This window comes from Heloderma suspectum, chromosome 8 (assembly GCF_057233095.1).
Source record: "Heloderma suspectum isolate Gila_16-S chromosome 8, 16-S_ref, whole genome shotgun sequence".
Taxonomy (NCBI): domain Eukaryota; kingdom Metazoa; phylum Chordata; class Lepidosauria; order Squamata; family Helodermatidae; genus Heloderma; species Heloderma suspectum.
Window position 1 is genome coordinate 4,977,153 of NC_139465.1, and position 21,774 is coordinate 4,998,926.

General features: G+C 45.2%; 1 protein-coding gene across 3 annotated transcripts; it reads right to left on the minus strand.

Annotated features, from left to right (window-relative positions):
• Positions 1-12,743: 12,743 nt before the first annotated feature.
• On the minus strand, positions 12,744-21,622 carry LOC146338796 (zinc finger protein RFP-like). Of its 3 annotated transcripts, none has more exons than XM_084812815.1 (4): positions 21,518-21,622; positions 15,732-16,245; positions 15,493-15,580; positions 12,744-13,753 (listed from the first exon to the last, which is right to left on the minus strand). In XM_084812815.1, exons 2-4 carry the CDS (start codon positions 16,146-16,148, stop codon positions 13,677-13,679), a joined length of 582 nt encoding a protein of 193 aa, XP_084668941.1. In that variant the 5' UTR covers positions 16,149-16,245; positions 21,518-21,622; the 3' UTR covers positions 12,744-13,676. The 3 variants fall into 3 exon arrangements, with proteins under 3 accessions (XP_084668941.1, XP_084668940.1, XP_084668939.1); XM_084812814.1 differs by lacking the exon at positions 21,518-21,622 and adding an exon at positions 18,927-21,078; XM_084812813.1 differs by lacking the exon at positions 21,518-21,622 and having other exon boundaries at positions 15,732-16,296.
• Between the last annotated feature and the right edge of the window lie 152 nt (positions 21,623-21,774).

Consider the following 21,774-nt stretch of genomic DNA (forward strand, 5'->3'; position numbering starts at 1 on the left):
CACCTATTGTTGGGACAAGACAAACCTACACACAACAGAATGTGTCACAATGGCCATAGCCAGCACCAGCCCTCCAGGGTAGTTCACCACACCCTGCGCCCCTGGTGCTTCCTCTGCTTTTGCCACTGCCTGCCCTGAATTAGGTAGGTCACACGGTGAGTGGGCAGGTGCTTTCTGCACTCCAGCGACTGCCTTCTCTCATACAAGCCTTCTTGGTTCTTCAGATCTTCTGGAGAGGCCCTTCTTTCGATACCGCTGCCTTCAGAGACATGTTTAGCGGCAACCTGAGAGTAGGGATGTACGAAAGTCACCTTTTCGAAGGGTGACATTTGTGGGGGGGGAGGCACTCCGTCCCTCCCCCTGAAATTCTGGCCGGGGGGGGAGGCGCTCCGTCCCTCCTCCCCGAAATTCTGGCCGGCCAGCTCCGCTCCGCAGGGATTCTGCGGAGCCGCCGGCCGGCTCTGCCAGCGGCCAGACATCTGGCTGCTGGCTAGCAGGGACGCAAATGGCGGCAGCCGTAGCTGCCGCCGTTTGCGTCCCTGCAGTCAGCTGTGATAGGCTATGTAAATGTTTACGTAGCCTATCACGGCTGGCTTAAAAAAAAAAATGCGCGTACGCAAATGGCGGCGCCCATGGGCGCCGCCATTTGCGTATGCGCGTGTTTTTTTTTCTTTTAAATCAGCCGTGATAGGCTACGTAAACATTTACATAGCCTATCATGGTGTTTTTTAAAAATCTAGCCGTGATAGGCTACGTAAATCTTTACGTAGCCTATCACTTTTTTTGTTTTTTGTTTTTTTTTAAACTGGACATGGCGGCGGCAGCAGCCAGTCGGAAGACCGGCCGCCGCAGCCGCCGAACTGCCGCCGCAGCCGCCGCCGCCAGGAAGATCCGCCCAAGGTAAGTCCCGTCCCGGGGGGGCAGGGGGGCAGACCGTTCCGCCACCGATTTCGGGGGGCCGAATGCGCTGGCATTCAGCCTCCCTGAGATTCGTGGCGAAATTCTCTGACCTCCGTACCTGAGAGAGGGCCTTCTTGGTGGCCACTCCCAGGCTGTGGAACTCCCTCCCAAGGGAGGTTCGGTTCACTCCCTCTCTGCTGTCCATCCACAAGCAAGCAAAGACCAGAACTGTCACTTGAGGCACAGGTGAACTCAGTGGCACGGAGCACTTTTTATCAGCTTAGGCTGGTATACCAACTACGCCCTTATCTGGACAGAGATAGCCTAGCTACAGTTATCCATGCTCTGATAACTTCTCGTCTGGATTACTGCAATGCGTTATACGTGGGGCTGCCTTTGAAAACGGTCCGGAAACTTCAGCTGGTCCAAAATAGGGCAGCAAGATTGTTAAGAGGGACTGGCCAGCAAGCTCATATTACACCAGTACTTTTCCAGCTGCACTGGCTGCCAGTCCATTTCCGGGCCCGATTCAAAGTGCTGGTATTAACATTTAAAGCCCTTAATGGCTTGGGGCCAGGTTACCTGAAGGATCGCCTCCTCCCATATGTGCCTGCCCGGGCCTTAAGATCATCGTCAGCGGCCCTTCTCCGTGAGCCCCTGCCAAAGGAAGTGAGGCGGCTGGCTACTAGGAGGAGGGCTTTTTCTGCTGTGGCACCCCGGCTCTGGAATGAGCTCCCTGGTGAGGTTCGCCTGGCACCTACATTGTATTCCTTTTGGCACCAGGTGAAGACCTTTTTATTTTCCCAGGCATTTTAGCATTTTAGCTTTCTAAACTTTTAGCTTTGCTGTTTTAAATTTGTATTTTAAACTCCTGCACTGCTGCTAGGTTTTATTGTGGTTGTATTGTTATATTGTGGTTTTAATGTTCTGTATATTTTTTATTGTTTTACTGTGTGCTGTTTGGTTTTAATTTTTGTGAAGCGCCCAGAGAGCTTCGGCTATTGGGCGGTATAGAAATGAAATGAATGAATGAATGAATAAATAAAACCACTTTATTCAAGAAGCCCTTTGGCCTGTGAAGGGTCTGTTGGGTTGGGTGCTGTTTTAATGTTTTATTCTGTAATTATTATGCTTTTATTGTATTTCAGTGTATTGTTTTAATCAGTTTTAATTGTGCCTGTAAGTTGATTTGCGTGCCACCTTTTGATAGAAAAGCAGGGTACAAATCAAATTAGTCAAGTCAATCAATAATAGTGTTTACTTGGGAGGAGGACAGGCAGCTAAGTCCTGGCCTCCACTGGCCAGTCCATAACCCTTCCTTCCTTCCCTTCCTCAATGCCTCACTTAGTACTCAGTAAGTGTACCCCAAACAATCTTGGCACATGGGGGAAACAACGAACCCCTGAAGGTGCAAATAAGGAAAGTAATCCAGCCCAATAATCCAATTAAGCAAGATTATTAAAATAAAGAGAAAAAATAGAGTAAAGGAAAGAAACCAGTGAGGCTGCACAATAAAACAGGAAAACAAATCCTACACCAGAAATCTTGGTCTAATTAAAATCTATACTGAGTAAGCTAAGCGGGCAACTTCACTTATGTTAGGGTCCCTATTGAGACAGGCTGATTTTTGAAAATATACAGCTGTTTCCAGCCTTAAGTGAAACACGCCAGTTCCTTTGTTAGGTAGAGAGCAGAAGTAAAGAGAAACATGACAGTTTCCATATTAGCAAAGATTGGGATGACATTTAAGTGGTATGCTATGTTAAAAAAAAAGTCCATAGAAGCTAAATTAGATAGCATTATCTAGTGGTTGGAGGAAGTGTAACCCTCAAAAAGCAAAGCCATATCTTCAGGCAGCAGTACTAGAAAAACCTCTTTCTCCAGATTTTTGGATCCCACTCTTGAACAGCTAATAATCCTAGGTGCAATCTGAAACCTGAATACTACATAGTTAGAGCATAATCAATTAACTCTGCTATTTTTTCCTACACTCCATTTTAAGGCTATAACTAAATGTGGAATCTGTGGCTTCAAAATCAAGCCAACTCCCCACCATCACCACTTAACATCCAGGCTGATTAAGAGTTCTGAAGAACTCGAAAGCTTGCTCATGATTTTGTGACATTTTGGTTGGTCCTAATTACTGGTATTGCCTGACTGTGGATTTTGGGATACTTCTTGGAAAAGATTAATCTGTTGAAGGCTGCTTTTGAAGAGAAAAACAAGATCAAGGTTTATAAAGTGCTCCCTCCCTTCCACACATTAAAAGTATAATATACAGATCAGAAGTTCATAACTATAATGGAAGGTATAACATTTTATAATTTCTTGATCATTCTCCATCTTCTTTATTCTTTCTCAGCTCCCTCCCCACCACCACCACCAAAATTATCTTCAGATCTTTTTAACGTTAAAGCAAATCCACAGGAAATATTCCCATCCTGGCCTTTTCAAATGTTTTCTGAAACAGATGCCAACAACTTAAAAAAAAAAACTTCCATGCCCTACTGATATTTCAGCTAGGGTGTTATTCCAGTAACTTCAGTTATTATGCAATGTTTTTAAAACTATTAGATTATGCTGCTAATAACAATTAATTACAATGCATTCATCATTTTAGCAGTCTGATCCTATGCATCTTTACTCAGAACCATATCCACTGAATTCAGTCGGGCTTACTCCAAAATACATATGCCTAGGATTGTATTTTAGTATTTATTTTATTTAAAGTATTTTCATCCCACTCCTCAGCCAAAAAAGTTCCCCAAGTGGCTTACATATAATCAAGAAAACAAGGCAGTCCCTGCCATTGCAGGCTTACAATAAAAAAAGACACAACACACAAGGAAAAAGGAATGGGGAGGGAAGAGGAAAAAATAGGTCTTTCAGCAGGGCTGGTGGAATGGCCCCCACTCACCAGTACAGCCTGCTGGAATGGCAACCTCAGTTAGCCAGACACATCACCATCGTTTTATCTTGTTCGCCTTCACAAACTCCTATAGGTCACTATTCTGTTGCCATTTTATTGATGAGAAACTGGGGATGAGAAAGAATCAAAACAGGATCCTAAGCTTGTTTACATTTAAGAAGTCCTACTGAGTTCAAGAAGATTTGCTTTCTTGGCGTGTGCACTTAGGGTTGCAACACTTCATGGGTTCGACAAGTTGAGCTCTTGGTCCATCCAGTCAGTGGAGGCTGGTGGCTCTGATGTCAGCAGGGCAGTGAATCCGCTCCGGGCTTCTGTCAGAACCAGTCAGAACTCTAAAGGAGCGAAGCACCTTGGATAGCTCCTTTAGAGTGCTGACTGAAACTCAGAGCAGATTCACCACCCCCACTGTCATCAGAGCCACCAGCCTCCACTGATCCAGTCCAGTTGTTCATTTCCTATGGTGTCCAAGCAAGTGTCCAAGCAGTGGTGCCGTCAAGGCCAGACTTTAGGGCAGGAGCCCAGGGCTCCACGCGGCAGAATGAGCAAGGGAGCTCTCAGACAGAGGGCTGGCTTACCAGCTTTTAAAGTCAGCAAAGTAATACTCATCACTGCCTAAAGAGTGGGGTTCCCTGCAAGACAGAGCTGCAGAATCTCAGAACCAGGGACCAAATTTGGCCCTCCTGGGGTCCCAATCCAGCCTTCCAGGATTCCCCAGAAGGCCTTGTCCCCTTTCCCCTGACCTCTGATTGTTGGGTGGGCTCCCAGTTTTTGTGCAGTTCCCCCAACACCCACACCACCATTCTAATGCCTTTTCTAAGGCTTAGAGACTTTCTACCCAAGGCTTTTACTGTGCGCTTGTGACTGCACACTCACGGTAGTTTGCTGGTCGTTTACATGATGCCGTCATCCTCCAGGGCCTCTCCCATGCTTTGCAACCATTATTGCGGGTTTTTTGCCAACAAGGGAAGTCTGGTATTATTTCAAAAGCGCAATTCTGCTATACTGCAGCACCATCTCATGGTTGTATAATGAAACATATAGAAAGGCAGAGAAAGAAAACGCCCGGAAAAAAGCACATATAAAGGAGCCGATCTTAATCCTGCAAAGAATCCAGAAGCAGAAGCCTCGGTAAAGGTACTTCCTGGCATATAGAAGGGGAAGAAATGGAAGCAGTGACAGATTTTACTTTCTTGGGCTCCAAGATCACCGCAGACGGTGACTGTAGCCATGAAATTAAAAGACGCTTGCTCCTTGGGAGGAAAGCTATGGCCAACCTAGACAGCATAGTAAGAAGCAGAGACATCACCTTGCCGACAAAGGTCCGTCTAATCAAAGCTATGGTTTTCCCAGTAGTAATGTATGGCTGTGAGAGCTGGACTGTAAGGAAGGCTGAGCGCCGAAGAATTGATGCTTTCGAACTGTGGTGCTGGAGAAGACTCTTACGAGTCCCCTGGACTGCAAGGAGGTCAGATCAGTCCATCCTAAAGGAAATCAACCCTGAGTGCTCATTGGAAGAACAGATAATGAAGCTGAAGCTCCAATATTTTGGCCACCTAATGCGAAGAGAAAACTCCCTGGAAAAGACCCTGATGCTGGGAAAGACTGAAGGCAAAAGGAGAAGGGGACGGCAGAGGATGAGATGGCTAGATAGCATCACGGATGCAATGAATATGAACTTGAGCACGCTCCGGGAGAGAGCGCAGGACAGGAAGGCCTGGCGTGCTATGGTCCATGGGGCCACGAAGAGTCGGACACGACTGAACAACAACAACAACAAAGGAGCCGATCTTAATCCTGCAAAGAATCCAGAAGCAGAAGCCTCGGTAAAGGTACAGGATAAAAGCCTCATGTAGAAATGCCCTTCGTTACTGACAGTAACAGCTTTAAGCTAAAATAGGTTTATATTTTTGGAATGTTGGACCTTGCCCTTTTGCCTTTGGCCCCACCCACCACTGGAATGTGGCCTCTGAGAGCTTCTCCAAAATGGAATTCAGCTCTCAGGCTGAAAGAGGTTCTGTACCCCTGCTATAACATCATCAAATCCAGTTAGAATTATCTAACTACACCACTGTGTCTAAGACAGAGAATTCCCTGCGCGCACGCGCGCGCGCGCGCACACACACACACAGAGAATGATCTGAACATGCCCCTAAAGATCAACTCATCAGATGCAATGTTATCATTTTCTAGTTGGAAAAAAAAAAATAACCCAAAGTAGGCATTTGGCTCTGACTACTTCCAAACACAATAACTACCCTTCTGTGTTCTTTTTCATCACTGAATAGACTTGTATGTTCTGAAAGAAGTCACCTTCTGCCTGATCACGTGAATGAACTACGGGGGTGCCCAAGAAGCCCCTTAAAATGAACACACTGCATTTGAGAAATTCATTGAGACTTGTGCAAAATCACACAACACAAAAATGAGGAAGATGTAAATATTCCTAATGATTCATTAAAACCTAAGTTAGAGCTGATGAAATACTCATGACTGTGAAAAAAAAATTGCTATGGTGCCTGAGCGTCCATTCATCAAGGGTGAAGGTTTTCACCCCTCAGCCCTCCCCTACCTGAAAATTCAAGCCCTCTCTCCTAATTTCAGTTTCTGGGGAAAATGCCAGCCCAAGATAACATCCTGAAAACGTGATAAATTTTCGCCATTCTTGCATTCTCTCCATGCTGCACTTACTTTTGTTTTAAATGCATTTTATGCTGAGACATGAAATCCTCCCAATCTTCAGGCACCCAAGTGATTACAAGCATGGGATCTGATTTTATAATCACACCCTTCTCTGTTGTTGTCAGTGGTGTGGGTAGACCTGGAGCTTGGCACCAAACTCCAGGGCCCCAGAGCCCAGCCCCAGGGGCAACCCAAATGACTCCCCAGAAAGCAGTAGGCACAGAGGAAAACTCAATTTTATTCCCTATTCAGACACAAAGCTCACTGTGCGACTTTGGGCCAGTCACGGACTCCTAGCCTAACCTGTCTCACTGGGTTGTTGTGAGGATAAAATGGAGAGGAGGAGGCTCACATAAGCTGTCTTGAACTCCTTGGAGGAAAGGTGAGATATAAATGTAATACATTATTTGAGTGAGTTTAAATTGCAAAACTGCACATGCTCAGAATGTTTTTTAAAGCAGAGTTGGCAAACAGTTTTGTTGTTCTAATATATCAGGAATGTAGAAGCAGTTTTATGTATTAGTTTTTATTGGTTTAAAAATGGTTTTAGTTCCTATAATTGTTGCCCACCTTCAGTGCCATTTGCTTGGTGGAAAGGCAGGGCAAAAATTAATCAACCAATTAATTAATTTTTTTTGTCCAGCCTTCCCACCAAGCAAATCGCACTCAAGGCAGTTAACAATCATAGGAACCAAAACATTTAAAAAAAAAAAAAACTTGATTAGAACAGTTTTTAAAAAGCATGGAACGGCAGTGAGAGGAGGAAAGAGAAATGTGAGGTGTGCTTCATCACTAAAGTAATACGCATGGCCATTTGAATCTGCCCCCATCCCCATTAAGACCATTAAATTGAGGGTCTAAAATTACCTAGCTGCACCGCTGGTGGTTATTTCCTTAACGGCACAATCCTATGCATGTTTAGACCAAAAAAAACATCCTAGAGCTCCCAGCATGCTTCAGCCACCATGGCTAGCTGGAGCATGCTGGGAGTTATAGGGCTTTTTTCTGTCTAAACATGCATAGGATTGTGCCCTAAGTCATGTATGGGTCTGTTGTTTGTAACGAAAGAGGCCCTAACCTTTTGAGAACACAAACCCCACAAAACACATAGATGTGCCAGATGCTGTCATAATTCCTATACATCTGTCTCAGTCCTCCGCTTTACTGTCTGGAGGACACCCAATACTAATACAAATATTACCGGAGCCATCCTTCAGGCAAATGCATTATGGAAACCAAGGACACAGATGTCATAGATTATTAGCCCCTCTTCCTAACCTGCCAGACACAAAAGCAAACAGCGCATGCACACACGCACACAAACACCCCACTGCCATCTCTTCAGGAGCATGCCCAGACAACAGTCTGGCTTCCATTTGGGTTCTGCAACACAGAAATTAGGGCCTGAGATCTTGTGCAGAGAAAAGTGGCTACAGATAACAATTCTACCATGTTGTTCAGAACCCATGTTCCATACCAGAAACGAAAAGGTAAGCAATGCCAAGGGCAAGCACTGGAGGAAACAAAACAGAAAATAACCCTGGCACTAAGAAAATGCAGAAGCATTTGCTCCTTAATGGACATCACAGCATGCGCCCCTGGTGCATCAACTGTGCATGGCTGTGTAGGCGCTCTGTAAAATCTGCACTTTTTCTTAAAATAATCCCTATGCTGGCTTCCGCGTGGGTCAAGAATCATCCTACAGTACCCCGCTTCTGATTTCAGAGGCACTGTACACTTCTCCCTCCTGCAACGTAAGTCGTTTCAGACACAGCCCAATGCTCCATTCACATAGGATCATTTGAGCGGAGGCTGATATTGACAGCATGTTGTATATTTATTCACTGTGAGGCACAAAAGGGATTAAAGTTTTAGCTAACTGAAGCTGGCAATTTCCTGGTTCAAAAGAGCAACATCCTCCCAAACAGAACTCTGTGAAGCAAATAGATAATGTTGATTAGAGCAAGATGTGTATCTGGGGGAAAAAATGTATTATTTATTTATACAATGCCATCAGTGTACATAGAGCCTTCCAGTCTTTCAGGTGCAGCACTTGAAATTTGATTACTGTGGAGAATGAGGATTAAAGGGTTAATCTAAAGGCCTCACCACCACTAGCCCTCCCCTGCCCCACACCCCAAAGGTTGGCATTTATGAGGGATTTGAAGAAAGAGAGTGAGGAGGCACCAGGACAAAGTTGAGGGATGGAGATTCATGGGCAGGGAGCAGCATAATGAAAAATCTGTGTTATGCACTGGAAAATATTAAATAATTTATTAAAAGTATTTCTATATCACTTTTCTCCCCACCAGGGCCCTCAAAGCTACATACAATAAAATCACAACATAAAAGCAAAACCAAAGAAAAACCAAAAACCTGAAACATTCTTTAAGAAACAGACTGAACACAATTTTAAAAGCCAAAGACCTGGTAAAACAATACCGTTCTTACTGCCTACCTAAAACTCAACAGGAACGGAGACAGCCAGACCTCTCTTGGGAAAGAATTCCACAATTGAGGTGCTGCTAAAGAAAAGGCCCTGTCTCGCATACCCATCAATCTAACTTCTCTTGGTGGTGGGACATGCAACAGGGCTTCTGATGAAGATCTGAAAATTATGGGCAGGCTCACATGGGAGGAGGCGGTCTCTGCTGGCATGACTCAATAGCTATGCTGGCTGAGGATGATGGGAGTTGTAGTGTAGCATATCTGGAGGATACCAGGTTGATATACTGATTTGCAGAATACTCCTATGCGTGTTTACTTTAAAATACGTCCCACTGTCTTCAGTGGTGCTTACACCCTAGTAAAGTGTGTTTAGGATTGCAGTCTTGATTAACAATCAGCTAAAAAAAATTTAACTGGGTAGCAGCCTAACTGAGAATCTATCTTTATAGAACAGGAAGATTTGATGATACTGGGTGATTAGTGTATGTGTGTGCACATGTGTGAGAGAGGGGGGGGAAGGGGGGAGAGACTGAGAGCATGTGTGTGTAAATACAAAGAACACATTTTAATTTGGACATTCAGATGAAGAAAAAAAGACAGCAACAATATTTGTTTTCTACTTGGAATGCATTGCCATGGCAATTTTACCAGTTTAGCCTCTCTGACAAAAGCCTTTTTGTCAGCTGGGAGTGGTTTCAATAAGATTTGCCCTGCCCACATCCTATTCTCAGTTTGTTTTGGTACAGAGTGTTCTAGGGACTTCCCATAGAAATAGATCCAAAGTTTCTTTTGAAAAATCTTGCCCCCAGTTCTCTTTCTGCCTTCACCTCCAACAAACCTTAGCATTTGGATCAGATTACTTTTTCTTTCCAGTAGAAAATACTTGAGAGGAAATGGTATGCCCTTATTTTCCTCGCCACAGCATCAGGACAAAATACATGCATAGACGCTGAAAGGAACAAGCACAGAGAACTTTAAAAAAAAAAAGCCATCTTCACTGAGCCAAGCTATTTGTATGTTTGTATTTAGTCACTGACAGAATGCTGCTGTTTAAGAAATCTTATAAGAACACAAATTATAGAAAGCTCTGTTCCTCAAGGATGCTCCTTGTTAACAGCAGTTTATGATATAGAAAATCCTTTTAAAAGGGGATGCATTATCCTGATCATCTTTTTACATAGCAATCAGTGCTCTGGCCTCTCACAGATTTGTCTAGTTCTTTCTTGAATTCAAGGATTCCATCTTTCTTTCCTGACGCAGTATGTTCCATAGCTCAATTATGCACAGTAAGGAAAAATGTACAAGATAAGGAAAACTCCAAAATCCATTAGACCAATACTTTTATTAAGCCAACTCAAAAGGTCACCAAAAAACTGTAAGCTTTTAATATCTCCAGATCTCTTCAGCAGGCAAGAAGTTTCAAAGAGCAGGGAGCAGTGAGGAGTTTTTTAAAAGGGCTAACTTTATGTTGAAGTCAATAAGTCTGCATAGTCTCATGACCAATGGCAGGTCATCCTTTCTTTTCTCCTCCTTCCCCACCTCCAACCTGCTGTTTGCAACATCTTGACTGATGAAGAGATCTGGCGATCTCAAAAGCTTGCACATCTTTTGTGACATTTGAGTTGGCCTGATAGAGATATTGCCTCAATATGGATTTTGGATTTTTCTTATGGCCAAACATGGCTACGTTTGCTTTATGATAAGGCAAATCACATGACAACATGAAAATGTGCATATTTGGGCGGGAAAGTGAATTAGGAATATGAAGGAGACTACAGGAAACTGTCACTAGGGTCAGCTTTATACTGCTTCATTTTATGCCATGAAAATCAAAGTTCCCCAGAGCAGGGATGGGCAGAAGATAGATCCCCAGATGTTTGGGACTTCATTTCCCAGTATTCCTGACCACTAGACATGCTGGCAGGGATCTTCTGGGAGTTGAAGTCCCAAACATCTGGAGACCTACCTTCTGCCTATCCCTGCCCTAGAGTGTCAGAATTCAAAAAGGCGCCCAGCCCAGGACTGCATGGAGCCCTTTGCAGGAAGAGAGCCCAGAACAATTGTTCCAACCCTCTATATACCATGTCTTTCTCTAATCACATGTACCTGGCACCATATCCATTCCTGAGTTGTGCAAAAAATATAACCTGCGCCTCAGCTGTTAGAATGTCACTCTGCTGGTTGTCTGTTATGTGCAACATTCTTTTCGTATTTTTAAGGGAAGGGACCATTTCTTTAGTATGATAACATCTCACGTTTCATGGAGTGTCTGATGATACAAATATTCCTATGTGTCCATTATTTGTATTTGCTAGATATATAGATATAGATAGATATATGCGCATTCATACCACATATTGGCTCCTGTAACTTGAAAAAACTGCTACTGCTTTTAGGAAATAATAAGTGGAGGTTATTTTCTCTCTTTAGACCAGCTTCTACTAGTGAGCGACCTATGAGACTATACAGACAGTTTTGCAAGATTGTAGACAGCCTGGAGAAGTAGCTATAGAGTTCCTCGTTACCGAGAAATCAAAAGTTGTTAAAGATGCAAGTGTCTTTACTGGGCCATTCATAATAATAATATTACACATATTAAATCTGAAATTGACCAGAAATACTTCAGGTCAGAAGTATACATCTATTACCTGCACTTGTTAATTTCAGTGGTTGTGAGCGAATCCATAACCCTCACTTTGGTAGGGAGGAAACCTGTGTCCTCAGCTATTTACATAGGCAGAGAACAGCACAAATCACTTATCAGCTAATGGCACAATCCTGCCCTCTCCCCTACTTTTACCTTCAGTCGATCTTTATGGCACACAATCCTTTTTCAGCGACCAGGCAGGTTTGTCCTTTGTAAGATTACATGGATTTCCAGCAAGATCCTAAGGCAGCCCCTTCCCCAGCCTGGTCCCCTAAAGATGCGTTGGACTACAACTCCCACCATGTTGAGCATGAACCCATGGGGAAGATGGGAGTTGTAGTCCAACACATCTGGAGGACACCAGATTTTGGAATGCTGCTACTGACTAATCATCATTCAACAAACAGACACAGTGTTCCCCTAACAGGCTGTTGAGTTGCCAGGAGGAGACTTTTGTATTTAAAAGATCCTGGCTAGCAATGCTCAGTCCTCAAAACAGACTGAACCACACATACACATACACACACACACAGAAGGGGGGGGAGAGAGAGATTGTACAGATACTATATTCCAATGAAGAACATGACAGCAGGAAATAAGCAGAGCAGGTCTTCCCCAAATATGTCAGTTTGTTCTCTTAAATTGCTGTTAAAGATAATGTCATCAGTTAAAAAAAAGATTTCATAGATAGGGATAGAAATTTCATAGGGAATGGGAGAAATTCCTACTGGAGTTAGACCAAAAGTCCATTTAGTCCAGCTTTCAATTTCTCATTGGCCAAATGATAGGAAGTCAGACACTTGTTCCATCTAGTTCAGTACTGTCAACGCTGGCTGGCGGTGGCTCTCCAGGGTCTCAGGCAGGAGACATTCCCGGCTCTACCTGGAGATGCTGCTGGGGATTGAGCCCAGGACCTTCTGCAAGCAAACCAGGTGCCCTGTCCCTGGACACCTTTGAGCTGGGCATGAAGGAAATGGCCCTCTTTGACAGTTTCCCCCAAGAATAAGCCCCCAGCTCCCTTGCTTGGGAATCCACACAAGAGTTTTGGCCAAGTGCTCCTTTCCACTCTCACTGGGTCTTCCACTTTGATCAGAACAGAGATGGCTTCCAGAAACAAGGAAAACTTCCCAGCAACAGTCTGAGGTTGTTGATTTTTAGTTTATTTCAATAAAAGCAAATGTGGTTGAACATGTTTATGAAGGCCTTAAAGCCTCATTATGCAACCAAACCCAACTAAACAAATATATAAGAATAAACAAGTTACAAGATGCCACTTGAATAGAAAATATGAGCAAATCAAACCAGAACATGAACAAGAGTGTCATTATAGCCCTTATTGTATTCGAAGGAATACAATAGACCATGCCTCTCTGGTGATTCGGAGTATATTGCCTTCTCCCCATAAGGTGTTCAGTAAGCGTTATTCCCAGCGGTTCATTTTAGGGATGGACTCTATCCTCAGAAAAGACAGCATGTCAGATCAACAGCAAAAATTCCACAGGATCATTCTCAGCCCAGTGACAGACAGATCTTCCTGGGCAAAGGGGATAACTTGGTGGGGGGGAGTAAAAACCCAGAGCCCATTAGGCAAGGATGAATAATAGAATAGTTTCTCCATGGCTCAGATCTCTCAAAAGGAGAACGCATTCCTCTCAACAGAAGTAGTGTTTAGCAAATTTAAATACATGAGCAGACCCCTCTCCAAAGAGGAAGGAGGTCTCTACTCAGGGGTTAAAATGAACATATATAGGTCAGAGGGTGGAGCCTGCCACCCCCTCACCTACGCACATTAATTGAAAATTCATATTGAGCAATGCAGAGATAGGCATGCTCTCCAGATGTTCTTCACGACAACTCCCAGAATTCCCAATCATTGGCCATACTGGTTGGGGATGATAGGAGTTGTAGTCCTAAACATCTGGAGGGCACCAGATTGCCTGCCTCTAGGCTAGAAAGTCTTCCAGGACCCAATATGCCCTTTCTTCCTCCCATTAGTGGTCTTCTGAAGTAAAACCCTCTTGTGCCCAGCACATCCTCAAGGGTCTCGGCGGGCTAAGACTGATTCCTCGCCTTTTACATCTCATGCTCTTGGGAGCCTCGGACAGAAAGAAGGCTGTTAAATCCTGTGCCTGGATCCAGAGTCATATTTCCTACAGGACAGAAAGAAAAAGGAGTCTGGATGGGAACAGCGGAAGGGGCAGCATCAGCCACTGCAGAAGCTGATTTATAAAAACTTCCTCTCTCCAGGTTTGATCTGGATTTAGTCAGAAGACCTAGCAGGGAGCAGAAGCCACTTCCTCCAGTAAAGGCAGGTCAAGGACAGAGGCAAAACATTGGTCAGTTATTGTTTAACGCCCAGTGCTCCAATAAAGCAGACTTAATAGAAGAATTAGACAGGACAAAAACCCAGCTTCCCCAACTCCCCTGCCAAGGACATTCTACTCTTCCTGTCCAACCCAATATCTAGTTTTTTGTTTTTTCTATTTCAACTGCCATCCAACATTCCCTGGCTACTGAGTATGCTCACTGGACTGTTTGGGTTTGCCCCACTAATTTAAAGATACTGTTTTGTATTTTGGCATATGTTGGGGACGCGCCCACCCCTGCTGAGCATAGTGATCAATATCTCCCTTTTGTTTCTCAGTGGTCTTACATTGGCTTCATTTCAGATTCATCACTTGTGTTCCCTATTAGAGGGAGTGATGGAATGGATTGTGGGCGGGGGAGGGGTCAGGTGAGAGGTAGCAGAGAGGAATCTTCCTGGACTCAGTACCATATTCCATCAAAATTTCCCTTCTCATTCAGTGCCAGAAAATTACTTTCATTCATTGCTTTCTTCCAGAGACTCTTATGCAGAGGAAAAAGACAACAGTTAACTCAGACCACCATATGCCATAGGGGAGGGAGAAAGAACTAGGGTGGCCAGTTCCACATCACATCACCAAAGAAAAGGATAAAAGACATAGATTTACATGAGCCATTTGAGAGGCATCAGTGCAGATTCAAGAATTACTATAGTTTAAAGAGAAATAAAATACATCTCACTATAGCAGGGAGACTGTGACCAGGTAAGCTGTGTGCCTTCTCAGTCTGCTATCTAACTGCCGATGGGCAACTTCAAGGTCCCTGCTGCTCTCCCTTCTTACGGATCTTTGTCTTTAAATTGCCCTTCTTCAAATACACCACGGTCCTCTGAGAGCCCCTCAAAGAGTGGGCTGTCTGTCCTCTGTAAAGTAGGACACCATGGCCACCCGAAAAGCCGCCCACTCTCTTCCATGAAGTTCCTCATTCAAGGCCAACATTTAAGAGTTAAGACCATGTAGAAAGATTTCCATATTTGTTTCAATCGGCTTTAGGAGTAGAGGGGAACAAGATGATAGGGAAACCAAGCGGAAGGAAGACTGGGGGGCAGAAAGAGAAGCCTCCTTCCGAGTGGACTGATGTGGTGCTGTTCATTGCTACCTAGGGCAAATCGGAGATCAGGCAGTGGTGGGAAGGGGTCAGTGCCAGCTCCAGGTTTTGGCAGGCCCTTGGGCAAGATACTCTCAGAAGGCCCCCTCCTTCAATGAGCCTACCTTCTCACCACCATTGTCACCACCTGCTCTTGCTCCTCCTTGCTAGCACTTGCTTACTTAACAGCCAGGGAACATGCAGGCAGTGGCATCTCCTGCTCACCACCCCCACCACTGTTGTCTGGGCCAGAGCGAGAGGCAGGGGAACAAGCAGGTTGCAATGGTGAAGAGGAGGAGCAATTCCAGGAGGCTCCTGTCAGTGGGCCCCTGCTGGGGTGTGGGCCCCTTGGCAGGTGCCCAACCATGCCTACCCTTGATGCCAGCCCTGGGGGTGGTCAGGGAAGAACGTTTTGTAAGCTATAAGAGTGAACACTTACCAGCCATTCCCAACTCCTTAGTCATTTTCCAGCCCACAAGGTCCTTCCTCCCTTCCTCCATAGCCTTCAGCTGGGCCTTGGTTTTTTCCTACACAAATGGAAAGAGATTTTGCTCTAGCAGGAAGACCTCTCTTCCTTCTCCATTAGTTTGTCCAGTCCCCCTGTAAAGCCAATCCAAGTCAGCAGCCATCAAAACATCTTGCAGCAGTGAGTTCCACCAATTCATGATGACTTCCTACCTTGAGCTCTTGGGCAACCTCTTCCACCAGAGCTATGCTGTGACCCTTGTGCACCTTGGTTCGTTTGCACACCACACAGAGGGGGGCTTGATCATCCTTACAGAAGAGTTTCAGGGGGATCCGATGCCTCTTGCATATGTCCCGCTTCACTTCTGTTCTGGTTTCCCCCTGGAGTTTCTTGACAAGACGTACCACTCCTGCCAGCTGCCAGTTGGGTCTGCCATCCCTTTGCTGAAAGAGCTTCCGACACTCAGGACAAGCAGAGATGCCATCAGACCCTGCCCAGTACTGGTCAATACAGGCTTTGCAGAAGTTGTGCCCACAATCTAACATCACAGGATCTGTGAAGTATACCAGGCATATGGGACAAGTCATTGCATCCAAGAGCTCCTTGAGAGAGAGGCCCTCAGCTGCCATCAGGGCCTCTCCTTGAAGGGTAATGACAGAAGCTTTGGTTCCACTTCCAATTTCAAACTTTTCAGAAGGAGGAGCAGATGGGAGACGAAGCCAATAGCTGCACAGGAAATGCATATGAAAGCAGATAATAACCTATTATACAGTCCAAATCTACCCCACTATCATTATACAGAAAACAAGCTCCTTAAAAACTATGGGCTATATTCAACATTAGTCTAACTTAAGGCTCATTCATTTCAATGGATCTACTTTAAGTAGGCCTAGTATTGGATAAACCCTATCAATACCCAACACATTTCAAAGGACAACCCTCTTGAATGGGGCACTGCAAGGTACATAATAGGTAGCACATATTTCAGTTTACAGGTGAAAGTTAAGTACTTTAAACCTATAGACCTAGTTCACACATAACAATTCCTGGGTTGTTTGACCCAGGAATTGTCGGGGCTGAGCAGCAGGAACAAAGCCAGGAACACTCAATTCCTGTGTTGTTATTATCTTAACTCCGAACTCTGGGTTGTTTAGGGGTTCAACAATCCAAAGTTAACCCAACAACAAACTATGGGCAATTGTTGGATTAACACTAGGTTGTTTAACCCCTTAACAACCCAGAGTTCCAGGTTTGGACATCGCAATAAAAACCCAGGAACATAATATTCCTGGGATTTTGACCGAAAGAGGAAGCAACAACCCATAATTAGCCATTACATGTGAACCAGGTCAGAATGCTAACAAGCCAAATTGAAAATAAACAGTGTTTTATATTATCCTTTTAAACAGGAAATTAGCCAAACATACAGCAGCAACCCTATCCTATATGTGTTTACTCAGAACTCCTACAATTTACTCATAAGTAAATGTGCACAGAATCATGCACATAACCTTACTGTAGTAGACAGTATGCACAGAGAGCAAAAAACATTGTCTCCGCAGCTACAGAGAGTCAAAAACAAAACACACCATAGGTGCAATCCTATACATATTTGCCTGACAGTAAGCCCTACTGAACTCATTAGAACTTACTTCTGAGTAAACACATCAAAGATCACAGTATAACAAATGCCTTGTACACCCACCCTGAGGATCTGCCCCATAGTTTAAGAACTACAACTCAATCTCATAATAAACTTGATCAATATGAATAATTACATAGACTTAGACTTGTATAGTACTTACACAGCTAAACAAAACAAGACATGGTAAATGCAAGATAGAGAAACTGCCCAACTGGCTGTTATAGCCTATTGCTCCTGACACCAGAACAGCTGTAAGCAATTAGTAGTGTAGAAACACTAACAGTTCCTTGCTCATTAGAGCAGCCTTCCCTAACCTGGTCATGACTAACTCACGTCTCATTCATTTTAATGGGTCTAGTCTAAGTATGACTTACATTGGATTTTACCCATTGTGTCATCCCTGTCTGAGCCTAGACATGCCTGGAGACACCCACAGGCAAAGCCCCTGCCGTGGTGCACCCCTATAGCCCCCAAAGGAAGGATCTATCTAGCCCATTCCCCTGAGGAAGTGCTACTCCACAGCCGCAGGGAGGGGCAGGTGTAAAACTCTGTCCTGCAACCTACTAATCTCCCCTGGCTTCAAACTGTATTGATTGCAAAGCTATGCACTGGTTAGGGAAGTCTGCTCCTAGTGACTGAAAATGTTATTTCAGGTTTCAACCACAAGGACACATTTCAATTAATTAAGATTAAGTAATGAGTTTTAAAAAACAAAACAACCTTGAGGTGTACACCCCTAGGATCCCATTAGTACGTGTCAGGGTGGAAACTGAGCCGATAGAACCCCAGAGCAGTTCTGATTCTGAGGAGGATCAGCAATCCATGGAAGAGGAGCCAGCTCATCCCTCACAGGCACAGCAGCTGGCAGAGATTCCTCCTGCCAGCATTCCTGAGATAGTGACCCTAGCAGTGGGAAAGTGCGGGAGGGGGGCTTGCTAGACGCTCGACGCAGACGCAGGGAGCAACGAGCGATGGAGGGTGCAGAAAGGAGGCGTACTGCTTGGCGCACAAGCAACAGACGCGTCCCGTGGACCCAAGGGAAAGAGGGAGGATCTCTCCCTAGCCCATAAGTTCAGGGTCTGCAAGTGATTCTCCTTCAAACGGGGACCAACTGCCTAACCCTGAGCATAGGCTACTCTGCTGTTCATTGCTTAGTCGCTGGTGATTAGCATCTGAAAGAGTCATTAAGTTGTAAAAGGATTAAAGCCTTGAAAAGAATCCTTTCGTCTGTGTCTTGAGTTGACTATTGGAGTGTACTGAAAGAGGCTGCTAGGGCGCTCCTGACAGTATGTATACCAACTTTCAGGGGCCTAGGGTTCATGGTCTTGGTGGTATGACACTGACAGATGGATGGACAGACAGACACACATCCTCTTTTATTATTATATATCAGTCTTCTCCAACCTGGTGCCCTCTAGTTATTTTGGACTACAGCTCCTAGAATTTCTGTCCATTGGCCACCTTGGCTTGGAGTCCAAAACATCTGCTACCCCAGATCCCCAGAGGAAGATACTGAACCCACAGTGTCTTCAGCTAACTCTATCATCTCTTCCTCAGCTTATTCAAACTGCCATATCTTTATACACACTTATCTGCTCTCTTCCCAACCAAAAGCTGGTTCAAAGATAGACCAAATTACTGAACACATAAGCACACAATAGAAAAGTGGGTGCAGGCTACAATTTGTAGAGGATGGGCCTCCAGAAGACAGGACAGGGCTCGAAAGATACATTTCTTTGCATCTCAACAGATCCTTCCTTACCTGAAGAATGGTGCTGGGGCGCATTGAAACTCCTTCAGTGAAGAAGAATAGGTCCTTTTAAAAAGTGATTGTGCTGGGTCTGTGCTTTGGTCAAGAAGGGTCCTAGGTGGCCAGACTGGGAGGGGGGGGAGCTGGGTAACAAGATAGTATGGTAACCTACCTCTGTGAGGTGGCCAAGAAATGAAGCGATTTCCATGGGATTGGACCAGTTTGGATTACTGAAACAATATGTTAAACAGCTAAGTGGGACCTTGATTTTGGGATGGGATGGCAAAGAACCTTAGTGATTTCAGTATCATGGAACCTTGCCTCTGGATGGCTTGGAGCCCTGGGTTTTTATACCATTTTCACAAAGGCTTCAAAGGGACAAAAGGTCAGGTCCAACAAGACAAAATGACACAAAGGGGCCAGGTAGCCTCAACAGCCATCCAAGGCTGTAAACAAAAGGGTTGAAGCAGTAACCAGAGCCACGAAAAGGGTGGAAGCATAGATCTCCCTTAAAAGGACTTGCCTGAGACTGAGGGAAGTATGAAATGGAAGCAGGGTACCCCCAAATCTCAGTTCAACACTTAATATCCTGGGGATCACCTTGCTAAGGAGGCGATCTGGTCCCCTTTTCCCATCCTATCAACTGCTGTCAAATTCGCCTATATGTAGGTACCTTGTCAGTTACCTTGTATGTTTCATACTGCAGTTCCTTCCCTTTGACAGCTGAAACATACAAGGGAATATGCAAGGCAAGGCAGGGCAGGGCTACCTATGTTTTTGACAGACACAAGTGCTCACTCACGCAACTACGAAAAGCCAACAACTACAACAACGAAGACATTTGCGTAAATTCCAGGAGCTGAAAAAGTGTGTGTGTGCGCGTGTGTATATTCCGGCCCTATTTGCATAAATGTTGGGGCCTGAAAAAAAGCTGGGGAATGAAAACAGGTTCATGATCGGAATGGGGAGGGGGACAGGACGGGGAAACAAAATGGGTTCTGTGGCAAAGTCCCCTGGGATATGTACCGGAGCTGGCTGAAGGACTGAGGGGGAAGGAGGGGGAGAATAACTCGTGGTAAGCCCAATCGTTTTTCAGGCTCACCCCCGGTTGTTCTACAAACAACCCACACTGCATAGCTTGTTTGCCAGGGTAGATTGTCGTATCATGCGATCTTCCCTTTATTAAAATTACTACTGTTAGGGAGCAATCCTATGGCTGCTAGTCAGCAGCTAGATGGCCACAGGATACGTCGGTTTCCGGGAACCGACCTCTGAGCCCACGCGTCAAGGTCAGTTCCCTGAGAAACACACACACACACACACCCCGCACTTGCAGGCAGCTCGGAACGGCTCCGTGCTCCACATTCAGAAGAGGAGCACAGGGCAGTGAAAACGGGGCATTCCTGGGGGCGTTCCGGGGCAGGAAAGGCAGAAATGCCGGTACGACACATCCAACTTGTCCAGCAGCCGCTTCCCCCCCTCTGCCTTCTCATGGCTAGACAGCCAAAATCAGCTATCAAGCTGCAAATGCAGTGCGGCTGAAGCATGGAGGGGACGATCCCCTCTGCGCTTCTCCTGCCCCGCATTGGATAGGCAGTTGCCTCTGAGTTCGGAGATGGCCGCTTATCCTGGTAGGGTTGCTCCCTTCATTATTTATATTTTTACATTCTTAATCATTCATCACTAACAAATCTTATATTGTTTTTAAGAGAGGTGGGTTAGCATTTTCTCAACAGTCATCCCAGCAAGTCCAATAAAGCAAAATTAACCATTTCCTAAAAATGGACAGGGGCCTAGAGGATCCCATGGCAATCCCTTTCAGGGATTCCAAACAGAGGGTAAGGCAGGGGCGTGCAGGCTTTAAGCTTGCAGGATCTACTTTGTTTTTCACTAAAACCGTGAAGTCTGTCGAGGGAGCGAAGCATAGTGGCTCCGGAAGCCCGGCGCAGAATTGTGGAACAAGGCGCCTTTGAGCACAGGCTGGGCCCAGGAATTTGTTTTCAGTGCGAGAACCGGAGCTCACACACAAGCCTGCTCCCATCCCACCCCCCACCTTTCCTGATCCCAGCAGCCCAGTTTGGGAGGGAGGGTGTGGTTGTCGCTGTTGTTAAACCACTAGGAAATGGAGACCTTTGCTGATTCACCGCAAATCATCTGGAGACCCACGAGTAGATCCCAGCCTACCTTTTGCCCAGCCCTACATTGTACTCCTTTCGGCGCCCGGTGAAGACCTTTTTATTTTCCCAGGCATTTTAGCTTTCTAAATTTTTGTCTTTGCTGTTTTAAATCTGTATTTTAAACTCCTGCACTGCCGCTAGGTTTTATTGTGGTTGTATTGTTATATTGTGGTTTTAATGTTCCATATATTTTAAATTGTTTTATTGTGTGTTGTTTGGTTTTAGTTTTTGTGAACCGCCCAGAGAGCTTCGGCTATTGGGCGGTATAGAAATGAAATGAATGAATAAATAAATAAATAAATAAATAAAGGCGTGATGGGCTCTGCCTGGGTGTTCCCTTCCTGGAGCAGCCTCAGGGCACGCACAGCCCCATGGAATTTAGGGAGGCTTCAGAACAAGCAGCAGGGTTTTTGTAGCATTTTATACCTTAGGGTATTGGGCTGTTGGGCTCTTTCTTTCTACACATTTGTTTCTTTCCTTATTAGCTACGTTTCTGTGCCACCCAACAGCTGGACCCCAGTTGTCGGGCTCTTTCTGTCGGGCGCTTTCTTCCCCCACATTCGTTTCTTTCCTTACTAGCGCCGTTTCTGTGCCGCCCGACGGCCGGGCCCAGCTGCCCCGTCGGGGCCCTTTCCCCGCGCGCTTCGTGCCGCTCCGCGGCTTCATCGCGCTCGCGTGCTTTA

Excerpts from the sequence above, each read along its gene's own strand:
- LOC146338796 (XM_084812813.1), bottom strand. The coding sequence starts at position 16,262 with ATGCATTTCCTGTGCAGCTATTGGCTTCGTCTCCCATCTGCTCCTCCT. Across the intron at positions 15,581-15,731 it reads AGGTTGCCCAAGAGCTCAAG|GAAAAAACCAAGGCCCAGCT; the intron begins GTAGGAAGTCAT and ends CCATTTGTGTAG. Across the intron at positions 13,754-15,492 it reads TAAGGAGTTGGGAATGGCTG|GAAATATGACTCTGGATCCA; the intron begins GTAAGTGTTCAC and ends TCTGTCCTGTAG.